The sequence below is a fragment of the Dasypus novemcinctus genome, chromosome 1 (genome assembly GCF_030445035.2).
Source record: "Dasypus novemcinctus isolate mDasNov1 chromosome 1, mDasNov1.1.hap2, whole genome shotgun sequence".
NCBI classification, from domain to species: Eukaryota; Metazoa; Chordata; class Mammalia; order Cingulata; family Dasypodidae; genus Dasypus; species Dasypus novemcinctus.
Genome location: NC_080673.1, coordinates 193,987,547 through 193,999,849, shown reverse-complemented (window position 1 = coordinate 193,999,849; position 12,303 = coordinate 193,987,547). Strand labels below are relative to the sequence as shown.

General features: G+C 43.7%; 1 protein-coding gene across 5 annotated transcripts in view; it reads left to right on the top strand.

Annotated features, from left to right (window-relative positions):
- Positions 1-12,303, top strand: part of CC2D2A (coiled-coil and C2 domain containing 2A) — a 131,132-nt gene that overhangs the window by 37,542 nt on the left and 81,287 nt on the right. For all 5 annotated transcript variants that reach the window (XR_011649604.1, XM_058300761.2, XM_058300755.2 and 2 more), the window contains 5 exons: positions 2,778-2,879; positions 3,929-4,105; positions 6,659-6,821; positions 10,653-10,789; positions 11,899-12,030. Coding sequence is in view for 4 of the 5 variants with exons in the window: in XM_058300761.2 (XP_058156744.1) it covers positions 2,778-2,879; positions 3,929-4,105; positions 6,659-6,821; positions 10,653-10,789; positions 11,899-12,030 (711 nt within the window). In the remaining variant the exon portion in view is untranslated. The remainder of the gene's footprint in view (positions 1-2,777; positions 2,880-3,928; positions 4,106-6,658; positions 6,822-10,652; positions 10,790-11,898; positions 12,031-12,303) is intronic.

Sequence of the window (12,303 nt, the reverse complement as noted above, 5' to 3'; positions counted from 1 at the left end):
TTATGATTACCAGGAAAGTTGCGGTCTTGCCCATGTGGTCTGTGGCACTCCTGTAGACAGGCTCAGCATCCAATGAAATGGCTTCAGACAATTTGCTGTGTGTCTCCAGGATCCATTCTACTGAGGAAACATTTCTTACTCTTTAATTCTTTTTTTTTTTTAAGATTTATTTATTTATTTACTTCCCCCCCCCCCACACACACACACACACCCCAGTTGTCTGTTCTTTGTGTCTATTTGCTGCGTGTTCTTCTTTGTCTGCTTCTGTTGTTGTCAGCGGTGTGGGAATCTTGTGTTTCTTTTTGTTGCGTCATCTTGTTGTGTCAGCTCTTCGTGAGTGCGGCACCATTCCTGGGCAGGCTGAACTTTCTTTCACGCTGAGCAGCTCTCCTTATGGGGCACACTCCTTGTGCGTGGGGCTCCCCTACGCAGGGACACCCTTGCGTGGCACAGCACTCCTTGCACGCATCAGCACTGCGCATGGGCCAGCTCCACACGGGTCAAGGAGGCCTGGGGTTTGAACCACGGACCTTCCTATGTGGTAGACCCTAACCACTGGGCCAAGTCCGCTTCCCTTATTCTTTAATTCTAATTCATTTTCTTCATCATAAAATAGACCATATTTTTAAAATATTGGAAAATAAAGAAAAAATGGCTAAAATTCTCTTGGCTTGATGCAAACACTTGGGTTATTTCAGTAGTGTGCAAGGCTCAGTGTTGGTCAAGTTGGCCGAGTGCTAGGGGCTTCTGCTCTCTTGACTCTGGATTTTACCTTTTGAGCAAATACCGCTTCACCAAATCAAGCTCTCACTTGTCCTTGGACCATGAGTAAGGATATCCCAAATAGTATATTTTTTCTTCTATTTCGGAAGAAAAAATATCCTCCCTTGGTTTACAGGGTATTTATTTTTCCTGCTAAATATTTCTTCTTGTGAGAAGGGCCCTGGTTTATTTGTCTATTGTGTTCCATATCCCCTAAGAACCATTTTAATGGATTTGAGGCCAACATTAACTGCCCTCTCTTCAGCCCAGATGACTTCTTTTCCATAATGGAAGATCTCACATGAAACATTCACCTCAAATCCAGAAGGAATAACTAAAAAGTGGTCCATTTATATCCATTGATCAGAGTAGAGCACACGAAAAGCCCAGATGCTGTACCTCACCTGCCCAGGATCAAATCCTGGCAACTCCAATCACCAGCTGTATCATCTTAGACACCTAACTTGTTTACTCTCCGGACACTACTTTCTACCTTTGCAGAATAAGGATAGTACTAGAACCTAATTCTTAGCATTGCTTTGAGAATTAAGTGAGTTAATATATGTTAAATATTTCAAACAGTACCTGGTCCATGGTAAGCACTCTCCATTTAAGTGTTAGCTAATGTTAAAGAGAAAAAAGGAGAAACCAGCTGGGAAGGCTTTGGTCAGTAAATCAAATATCTACTTTCTATTGCTTGTGTTTCTTTTCACTTAATACTCAGAGGTTAAGAAAACAAAGCCAAACATAAATCTCCAAGAACATGTAAGCAACCCTTGACCAGTTGGTAACAAAAGCTGTTGGACAAATACCCCCCTCTTCCATGTCCCAAGCAGACAATTCTGAGAAGCATTCTCCAAGTCTCCTTGGAAGAAGGATCAAGCTCTGGTTGCTCTTAGCAGTAGCCAGTTCTATAAAGAATACTTGATTTGACTTTCCCACCCCTCTGTTTTAGGGTATCACTTCCCAAAATAAACTACAGACACAAAACACCCTTGCCTCAGGCTCTGGTTTCTGTCAGACTAAAATATATTATTTATAGTCCTATTATGAACACTCAGACTACAGGGATAAAATCTAGACATGAAATAAGAAAATGAATAATGTGGTAACTCCAGAGCCCATAGTTTTAATTACTAAACTGTACAAAACTGTGCCTGATACGACTCAGGCAAAAAGAATTCCTTAAAAGAGAGTGTATTTTAGGGTGGAAGAGTCTGTGACAGGAGGTGAAATTTGAATGGTCTTGAAGAACAGGTAGGACTTGGAAAGGCTAAACTGAAGGTGCCCAGGACAGGTCCACTGCATTTTGTGTTTGATGGGTGAAAATTATTCCATGCTGTGATATAAGCCTTGGCCCAGATAATGGTTGAAATGCTTCCATCGCAGGTAGAATAAGTATGGTCCCGTATTATTATGAATATCTAAATATATCACTGGAATGGTTAGAGTTCCTCAAAAGGAAGGCCTGGCATTTAGTGGACTAGAAGAAAAGATGAGGACCAGATGGGAAAAGCATCTGAATAGAGGCCTGGTAGATTGGGGAGCAGAGGAGAAAGGGGAACCCTAACAAGAAGTAGCACATAAAGCAAGATAGGCAGAAGGCTGAGCTTGCCAGTGCGATAGCCAGTCAAGACGCACTTGGAAAGAGACTTCTGTGGTTGATGTTGAACTTACTAACAGTCAGACATTATTGCTGTTTTTCTTCCTAGACTGGAAATGATCCTCTATGAACTATATAACCTATTTATCTATAGGATGAAATAGCATCTTTCATTTTAGGGTTCATTGCATATAAAATCTTATATTTTCTAGTCTTGAGAGAGCTGAGTATGAAAATAGTCTGCAACCTATAGTTTGAACTTTATAAGCATCTCATTCCTTAGGAATGGTGAGATAAGTCAGTGGTCAGAAGACAAGCCTTTTGAAGAGTAAGCCTCAGGTTAGAACATTCTTGGTTCTTGATTTTTTATTATTTAAGTGATTTATCTATCTTTTTTTTTCTATTCATATAGCCAGGTAAAGAGGTAGTAAGAACTCAGCAAGAAGATGACTTGCAAAGTTATTCAAGAGTAAAGTTCCGTGACTCTGTAAGAAAAATCACGTCTAAAACTCTGGTAAGAAATCCTGTCTTTTAAAATCATGTTTTGGTTTGTTTAAAAAAATCCAATGAGGGATGACCATATACATAATCAGATGTCTGGTGCTATGAAGTGTGCAAAGAAAAAAGTATAAAAAATGCCTTCTACTTTGAAAATTCTAGGTAGTAAGAGATGAGTACTGCCTGATTTTGAGAGGGGAGGGTGTGAAAGGGCAGAAAATGTTCATGATAAGACTTCAACTCTGAAGTTGCACCAGCATTCATTAGGAGGGAAAAGAGAGTGGTACTAACTCAAGAAGAACCAAGACAAATAAAATGGCCTTTAAAAAAAATCTTGTATTTGTCCATGTTGGCCTCTAAAACAAGGAATCTACTTTTTGGCATTTTAGTATTGTCTAAAGCTTTTACAGGTTTATATAATATATGAATATGCTTTATAAAATTTACTTGATGGTAAATAACCACTGGTTTATAGAAAAGTAACTTATTAAAGTTTATTTATAAATCTAACTTATTTAATAAGATTTTTTTAAAGATTTATTTATTTTATTTATTTCACTCCCCATTCCCCCTTTCCCCGCCCCAGTTGTCTGCTCTCTGTGTCCATTTGCTGTGTGTCCTTCTTTGTCCGCTTGTATTCTTGTCAGCAGCACCAGGAATCTGTGTCTCTTTTTGTCACGTCATCTTGCTGCATCAGCTCTCCGCGTGTGCCACTCCCAGGCAGGCTGAACTTTCTTTTGCACCAGGTGGCTCTCCTTATGGAGAGCATTCCTTGTGCATGGGCCAGCTCACCACACAGGTCAGGAGGCCCTGGGTTTGAACCCTGGACCTTCCATGTGGTAGGCAGATGCTCTATCCGTTGAGCCAAGTCTGCTTCCCTTTAATAAGTTTTTAAGGTTAATTTATTTTAACTTTCTGTTGAAGTTCATTGCCAATAAACTTGTAGCTTCAGGATACCTAGAACACGTCTGATACCCCAAGCATCAAGCCAGCTGCCAGCTGACTGCAGGGAGCACATTTCGCCATCTCTAATCTGAATTTGCTCTCGCTCCTCCGTTACCTTAGGTTCCTCCGGGCTTCCCTTCTGCGGAGCAAGCCTATAACTTCTTTACTTTCAACTTTGACCCTGAACCAGAGGAATCGGAGGAAAAACCGAAAGCAAGAAACCGAGATGCCACCAATCAGGAGGGGGAGGAAGAAGAGGAAGTAGAAGCACCTGTGCAGGAAGGAGCAAACAAAACGGTATTTAATAGTATGATGGTAACAAAGAGGGGGAGAAGGAAGACAAAAGACCATGGTGAAGAGATTGTAGCAAGAGAGAAAGGGGCTGAGGTCAAACCTGCTGCAACCACATAGAACAACTCAACCACGTCTTGGCTGAAAGCAACAGGGGTAATTAGATCCCCGTGGCTGCGGGGAGCCCTTGCTTAGTAAGGGCCTTGGTGAGAACTGCCCGTCTTTCTCTTGTGAAAAATATAAGGGAACACTGTACCTGGCACAGTTCTCTGGCTGGACTTCACACAATGATTAGCTTTCATTTCACAGGGAAAATGTTTGTTCTCCAAGGCAAATGAAGCCTCACTCCCCTCCCTGCCACCTTACCAGTGAAGGGGGACATGTGCCCAATACCTCATTTAATTAGGGACTCAGATTCCTTAATTGTGGGTGGAGTATGAGAGATGAAGTACAGCAGAACGTTCCAGAAACATTGGCATATTCTTTTTCATTTATAATCTCCTTTGAAAAATCCCTCCCGGAACTGGAATGAGGTGATGTGTAAAAGTCTTTAAAAGGACCTCACAGATAATGTTGATCATCTTTCAGAGATATCTACATAGAATTCCTACTTATGATAAAGACTTATTGTGTAGAATCCAGAAATCAAGAAAACCAAGTTCTTACTTTAGGGCTCTAAATGTAATCTGTGTCTAGTTCCTTGGGCACATCTCTCCCTTAGCCACAATTCTACTTGGACCCAAGTCGTGCTTGGAGAAATCTACCATCTTCACCTGGTTCTCTTTGTCTGCTCACTGTTAGCTCGCCTTCTCTAGAAGGCACCGGGAACTGAACCCAAGACCTCCCACATGAGAGAGGAGTGCCCAGTGGGCTGAGCTGCATCTGCTCCCTGCTAGCCATGGTGTCAGAGGGCCTGTGGTATTTGCTCATTTAGGCATCTGCTCTTTGTGGTGGAGTGCAGCAAGTGGACATTAGTTCTCATTGCAGCAGGGTGCAGGTGTCTATCTCACTGCAGCGAGCAGGTGTCTAGCTCTCGCTGCAGCAGGGTGTGGGCTTATGCTTGTTCACTTTATGTGAACCTTCCATGTGGTAGGCGGGTGCCCAACTGGTTGAGCCATATCCACTTCCCCTCCCTTTGTTTTTGACCATTTTTCTCCTGCAGAAGTTAAGCCTTCCTAAGACTGCCCTTTTAAATCATGTGCACTTTGAAGTCCCTGCCCTGTGATCCATTCTCTGTTCTGCCCCACAAACTTTTTTAGCATTTTGACACTCAGGGTGGAGTTAGTCTTTCTTCTGGAAGTTTTACATCACTGTGGGCTCCCTCGCTAGCTTCCCTCTTCTGTCTTCTCCAAGGTTTTCCTTAGGCAGACTTCGCTTACCATAAAAAGCAGAGGTGATACAGGAGGAGCAAGAGAGAGTTACACTGGCATTTGGTGATTTTTTTTCTCCTCCTTTTACTTTTTTGAAATTTCTGGCATTCTCTGACTTCAGGTTATGCTGAGAGCGCAGATTGCCTGTTGATTTACTTTTCTTTTCGTTTTGTATATTTTGAGAGGAAATATGGGGAGGCATGGAGCTAGGCTGCTGCCATAGTCTTCAGTTACCTGCCAGTCTCGCCACAAGATTTTAAAAGGTCTTATTCATTAAAGGATACCAGGTTTAAATTTTAAAAAGGAGGAGGAGGTAACGGGGCGGGGGTGGGGGTGGGAAATGGGGAGGTAAGGTTTAAGGCATACAGAGATGCTGTTTGGGTGGTGGAAAAGTTGTGGTGATGGTAACACAACATTGTGAATGTAGCTGACACCACTGAATTGTATACTTGAAAGTGGTTAAAATGGGAAATTTTATGTTGCATTTATGTTATCACAATAAAAAATTAAAATAAAAGAAAGGAAGAGAAGAAGAAATAGTAGTGGTTTGAAAAATACTCATAGTTAACATACTTCAGCTACCATTTGTGATGACAGAGCCTGTGCTCAGAATCTTTACATCCATTATTTAACTTTATCCTCACAAAACTCTGAGAGGTGAGCTCTGGTCATACCCCCATCTTACAGTTAAGAAAACTGAGGCTTAGGAGGCCAAATAAGTCCCCTGAAGTCACCCAGGGAGTAAGGGGTGGCACTGGATTCAGTCTGAGCAGAGCATGTAGACCCTTCACCTCTTTGCTTGATGACTTTGCCCCTGGGTGGGTGCCGGGCGGAATGTGAAAAATACCACAGAACATCGGAGCCCAAGTCCTTTAAGTAAATGTCAAAGAACAAGCACCCCCAAGGAGACGAGATTTGTTGAGATTTCAATTAATCCGCTCAGCCCTTCTCTTCTGCCTTTCGCCCACTATGACTTGACATCTTCCAGGAAAGTGGAATAGTGAAAAACAATCAAAGAAAATCCGTTTTTTAAATATAAAGTCCATATCATTTTATGCTTTCGTTAGAAAATGTAAAAGGAAGAAGTAACTTACATTCGGTTTGATGAGTTTAAAATCGTTCATTATTTTTCTTAGGAAACTAATCATCTTACCATGACTTTTTCATGTTACTTTTTAACATAATACAGGATGGGGAAGAGCTGCTTAGCGGTAAGGAAGCTGAGGACTTCCTGCTGGGCTTAGATCATGCAGCTGAAGATTTTGTGGCCGTCAGACCCGCCGACTATGAGAGCGTCCATGTTCGCATGCAGATGGAAAATGAAATCTTATTCACACCCAGTAGGCTGACAGGTACTTGCTCTTTATTTGCCTGCTTGGCCTTGGCATCTTCATTTTCTGTTGAATGAAATGTAGATGGTGTACAAGGATACCCAATTTCCATGACTGATTCCAATTCCTAATGTGATTTAATAATCAAGAAATATTTTCAGACAAAGAAAAATAGAGAGCATAAAAAAATATCCATTCAATAAACACATTGTTAGAAGGGCAGAGAGATCCCAGGATGCTATGGGAGCCCCTTCATCAAGGAATGGCCAGTTCTGGGGCTGACAATATGTGAGACATGGAGATCTGAGCTGGCTGGGGCTCCGTATCCCCTGGAAATAGCCATGGTACTGAAGCTGGGACAGTCTGATTGAATTCTGATTTCCATTCCTTGCTTGCTTCCTTCCTGGCTTGGGTTTCTCTCTCCTCCTTTTTTCCCCTGGAATTTCTTTCCCTCCTGAGAGTGCCTGAGGAATCTCATTCTAACCCAGTTCTAGTAGTTAATATAAAATAGCCGAGCAGCCTAAGTCATATAATAGAGCCCCCTCAGGCTGGTAAGGGGGAGCCTGAGCTTACCTTACCTTCTCTCTGCTTGGAGGTGGGAAGGTACAGGTAAATCTTGATGGGATTTTGGAAAGTGGCTTTTGTATTCATTTCTTACATTCTATCAGAGAGTCCCAATCAAATGTTGAATCAAGGACAAATTACTGCTTCATTTAATAGGTCATTTTGGGGAAACGGACTTTGGCCCAGTGGTTAGGGCGTCCGTCTACCATATGGGAGGTCCGCGGTTCAAACCCCGGGCCTCCTTGACCCGTGTGGAGCTGGCCATGCGCAGTGCTGATGCGCGCAAGGAGTGCCGTGCCACGCAAGGGTGTCCCCCGCGTGGGGGAGCCCCACGCGCAAGGAGTGCGCCCGTGAGGAAAGCCGCCCAGCGTGAAAAGAAAGAGCAGCCTGCCCAGGAATGGCACCGCCCACACTTCCCGTGCCGCTGATGACAACAGAAGTGGACAAAGAAACAAGTCACAGCAAATAGACACCAAGAACAGACAACCAGGGGAGGGGGGGAAATTAAATAAATAAATAAATCTTTAAAAAAATAATAATAATAATAATAGGTCATTTTGAAACATATATGTTCGAAGTATTGGAATTTGCCAGACATCCCAAGTTCCTTTTAAAATAGGTAGCTGGCAAAAGTGGACAAAGATTACGACTTTGCCTCCATAAAAAGTTTAGCAAATAAGTGCCCTTACTACTCTCCAAGTACTCTCCTGTTTGACCCATATCAGCTAATGGGACCTCACCCCAGCCCTGGGAGCTGCATTCTTTATTGTCTCTTTTACAGATGGTGAAGCAGAAGCATAGAGAACTTAGGGCACTGGTCCAAGGTATGAAGCTAGCAAAGTGATGGAGGCGGGTTTTACTCCACCAGGTGGCCTACTCTGGAGGCCCCATACCTGGCTGCAGGGGCAGTGATGTCTCTTGTGGACAGAGAAAAATGGCTTTTGTAGCAGCCTCAGCAGGAGAGGAGTTTCGTCACCTGTGTTTTTGCTCAGGGGACTCTCTCTTTGTCCTCCCCTTAGAGTCCACCTGGACTGGGGTGGTGATAGATGACAAACAACCTCCCCCAGGGCTTGGCTTTGGACCCCAAAGAGGGGCTGGCTGGGGCCAGGCGAGAGGTTTAGGGAGCCCTAATTGCTCTGAGCAGGGTAGCTGAACGAAGACTCCATCTTCCACCCAGCTCAGCTTTGGAGGGAGAGCCCTGGGAGGAGGTGACCTCATGGCCAAGCAAACAGGAGATGGGGGGTCCAAGAGACCCAGTGCTTCCTTGTACTAGGCCTGACCATGAGCAAATTCCTCTATTCTCAGTTGCCTCACCTGAAGAAAGGAAGAAATCAAAACTACCTTATTTTGGGATGCGGCTGTGACTCAATCAGATGAGCTCCCATTTACCATATGGGAGGCCCTCAGTTCGGGTCCTGGGGCCTGCTTGTGAAGGCAAGCTCTCCTGCACACTGTGGAGAGCCATCAGCCTGCAGGTGCCATGGAGAGCTGACTCAGCAAAGGTGACAGAACAAAAGAAGGGAGACAAGCAAGAGCACAGAAGAGCCAGCAGCAAATGAACACAGAGAGCAGACAGCAAGCAAGCCACAAGGGGGGGGGGGGGGGAAATAAATAAATACAGACACAGAAGAATGTACAGTGAAATGGACACAGAAAGCAGACAGCACACAAAAAAGTGGCAAGGGGGGGATAAAAAAAAACAACTACCTTATGAAATGATGGAGAGCATTGATCATGATCGTGAGCATGGAGGAAGCAATACGCGTGGCCTGCCTGGTAGCGTGCCTACCACATAGTCGGCGACCAGAAATAATGACGTTCATCACTGATGCTGTCGTTCTCGTTTAGAGTAATGGTCTACAAAGCAGATGGAAGTCAGTATTAAGGCTTCTACTTAAATTTATTTTTAATCTTACCCATTCCTCATTTAATTTTGTTTGCACATTAGTACATTTCCATAATCAATAAATACACACGTTTTGATCAAAGCCATGGAAGACCATTGGTTTAATGGTGAACTGAAGTCTAAATATGTCAGTGCAGGGTGAGAACAGAAAGCAGAGTAAAACAAGAGAATGCTCTGTTTGCTAAAGATCCAAGGTTATGTTTCTCTGGAAATACTGGCATTGGTTGTTTTTCATGGATACAGCGGGGATGCGGATTGTCCAAAGGGCCACACCCAGGAAAGTTAGCATAGGCAGGGATTTGGGTAGGGTGAGATCATTATTTTTTTTTAAATACACCTTTAATCATTAATTCCCAAATTACCCTCATAGGTCAGCATCTCTTGGCTTCTCTTATTTCTTCTCTAGTCCTCTGCAGGCAGCAAGCCCAGTGCCCTTTGAAAGAACTGCACGTCCCAACATTGAACCCCTCAGTGGGTCCCACCACCCTCAAGTAGAATCCAAGCCTGGTCACCTGCAAGGCTGTCCATGTCCCTGCTCCTGCCTCCAGCCTCATCTCCAGGCACTGCCCCTCTTCACCATATCACAGCATTCTGGATGATTCTTTCTCTTTCCCAAACACATCCTTAGTTCATCGCTATTTCCTTAGGCTGATAGACTCCTCTCATCACTGGCTCTTTCTCGTGAGCCTTCGTGTGAGGAAAACCTTTCTTCTCAGCTCTCTCTCAAGTATTTCCCCGCGCCTCTGGGTCACTGTCACACAGGTATTTTCTGCACACCTCTTATCACCCCCTGAAGTGGCCTTGTTTAGATCTTTGTTTATCGCTGCTTCCTGTTGCTTCCCCTAGCATCCAGGCTCTAAACAGCAGTGCCTGCATTCCCAACCCAAGAGTGAGGGCACCAAGGGGCTCTCAGTAAAGATTTGTTGATGAGTGAATTAACAAGAGAGTGAGTAAATGAGGGTATGGCCGCGTTTATGCAAACATCTTAATTTTAAAAGATTTTCTGATATTTTACCTAATTTAATTCTTCCAAATTAATTCCTAGCCCAAATTCCCTCAACCAATGAGCACTGGAACTTGAACCTGGTCCTTGGATTTGACTATTACATGCTTTTCACTGTACCATGCTGGTGAATTAGGTGTTGAATTAGTTAGGTGTTATCCCTTAACTACATGATCCTACACCAGGATATTGTAAGTGAATGCATTCATCTGTTTCTCGGTTCTGCTTCTAGAAATTAATTTTGAAAACTTGCAGTTTCCGAGATCATCAGTGATATCTCTGGTGATGGTTTGAATTCACTGAATTGCAGTTTGAAAGGTTTCATTTGACACTATTGCCTCTTTTTTTCTTTTTTTCTTTTTTTTAATGAACAATCTAGTGCCTACCTATAAAAAGCTTCCTGAGAATGTGCAGCCCCGATTCCTGGAAGACGAAGGCCTTTATATCGGGGAAAGACCAACAGTGCCGCGTACTAATCAGAACATCGTGGAGAATAGATTGCTGACGCAGGAGCCCGTGAGTGCCCAGCCACCTGCTCCCCAAGAGCGGCGGTGTTCGGCCCAAAGGAGAGACACCCAAAAAGATGTCAGTCCACTCCCATGCAAGTGTTGGGGTCCCCAGTAGAAGCACGATGGAAAGACGTTTCACTCACACAGTGAAGACAGAACAAAGCCAGCTTCCCTAGTGGGCATCCATTCCCCAGAGCCAGAGGGTCTCAATGCGTGGCCAATCCCAGGAGATGGTCTATGGGCAGTGGCACCGCTCTCTTGAGTGTGGGAGAACCCTGCTCCCTCCCTGCCAGGGACAGATATACTGCCAGGGTGAACCAGACATCAAAAAAACATGCCCACCAGAGTCAGACAGTCTCCAGTGAGTCTTTAGCTAGGCTTGGACACTAGGGGAAGGAAGATACCTGCACTCCCCTTCTCTACTGGGTGTTGGGTCTTATCTCACCAAGCAGACACACATGGTCCTAAGCACAGGATGTATTTGTGGTGCCAGAGGAGAAGGTGGCAGGCCACACCAGGACAGTATCCCGCTCCCCATGTGCCACCTTCATAAAGGGGCTTGCTTACTCCTGCCTGGACAGTGTTTATGCCCCCTGCACTCTTTCTCTCTTCACGATGTCTACAGAAAGTGGTTCATTTGAGCCTTAACTTTTTCCATCAATTCATTTATGATCCTTCAAACAACACACCCTCTCACCTGCTCCAAACCCATCTTCTGCTCGCTGGATGGGGCTGCCCCTGCTAAATCAAATGTTGCCAACCTTTTCCCAATTCACACAAATGTTTACTATTCATGGATAGAATGTGCTCCATGTCAGGTTTTTCTCCCTTAAATTTTAATGAATATAGATTAATTTTTTTTTCACATTCATTTAAGCTTTCTCTTAAACTTTTTTGGGGGAGATTCCATCTTTAATTGTGGCGGCAGGGCACTAGTGAGGTCTCGATTTCTATGGAAACAAATTTTAAAAGTTCTTTCAAGGCAGGGAGAAGGTACATGAAATGTGTCTATTGACACAGAAATTTTTTCTGCAAATGTTCATTATAAGTGTTGTTATAAACCTTTTTCTGTCCAATTAGAAGAAACTCTTGTTCTCCCCTCTGCTGGATTTGCAGGGAAGAAGATGGTTTGGAGATGACGGCAGGATCCTCGCACTGCCAAACCCCATCAAGCCGTTTCCTTCCAGACCACCAGTGTTGCCACAGGAGCAAGATGCTAAGGCAGAACTTGAAACGTTATATAAAAAGGTAGGCTCCCTCTCCATCTCTGCTGCGGGGATTGCCTGGAAAGCCCTTTTCTTTTGAATAGCCCGTTGTAACATTCTACTTTGATATACATTTTAAGAACTAATTCACTATCTTAAAGAAAAAACAACAGGTCAGTTATATAAGTGTCAGTCTAGCTTTGTCCCCTGAATCCCTTCTTAGATGAGGAATGAGTTTTCCTAGGCAGGAAAGGCAAAATGAGCTTCCTTATTTGCATATCCGGATAAGCCACTTTTCTTTTTCTTCTTTTCCCAC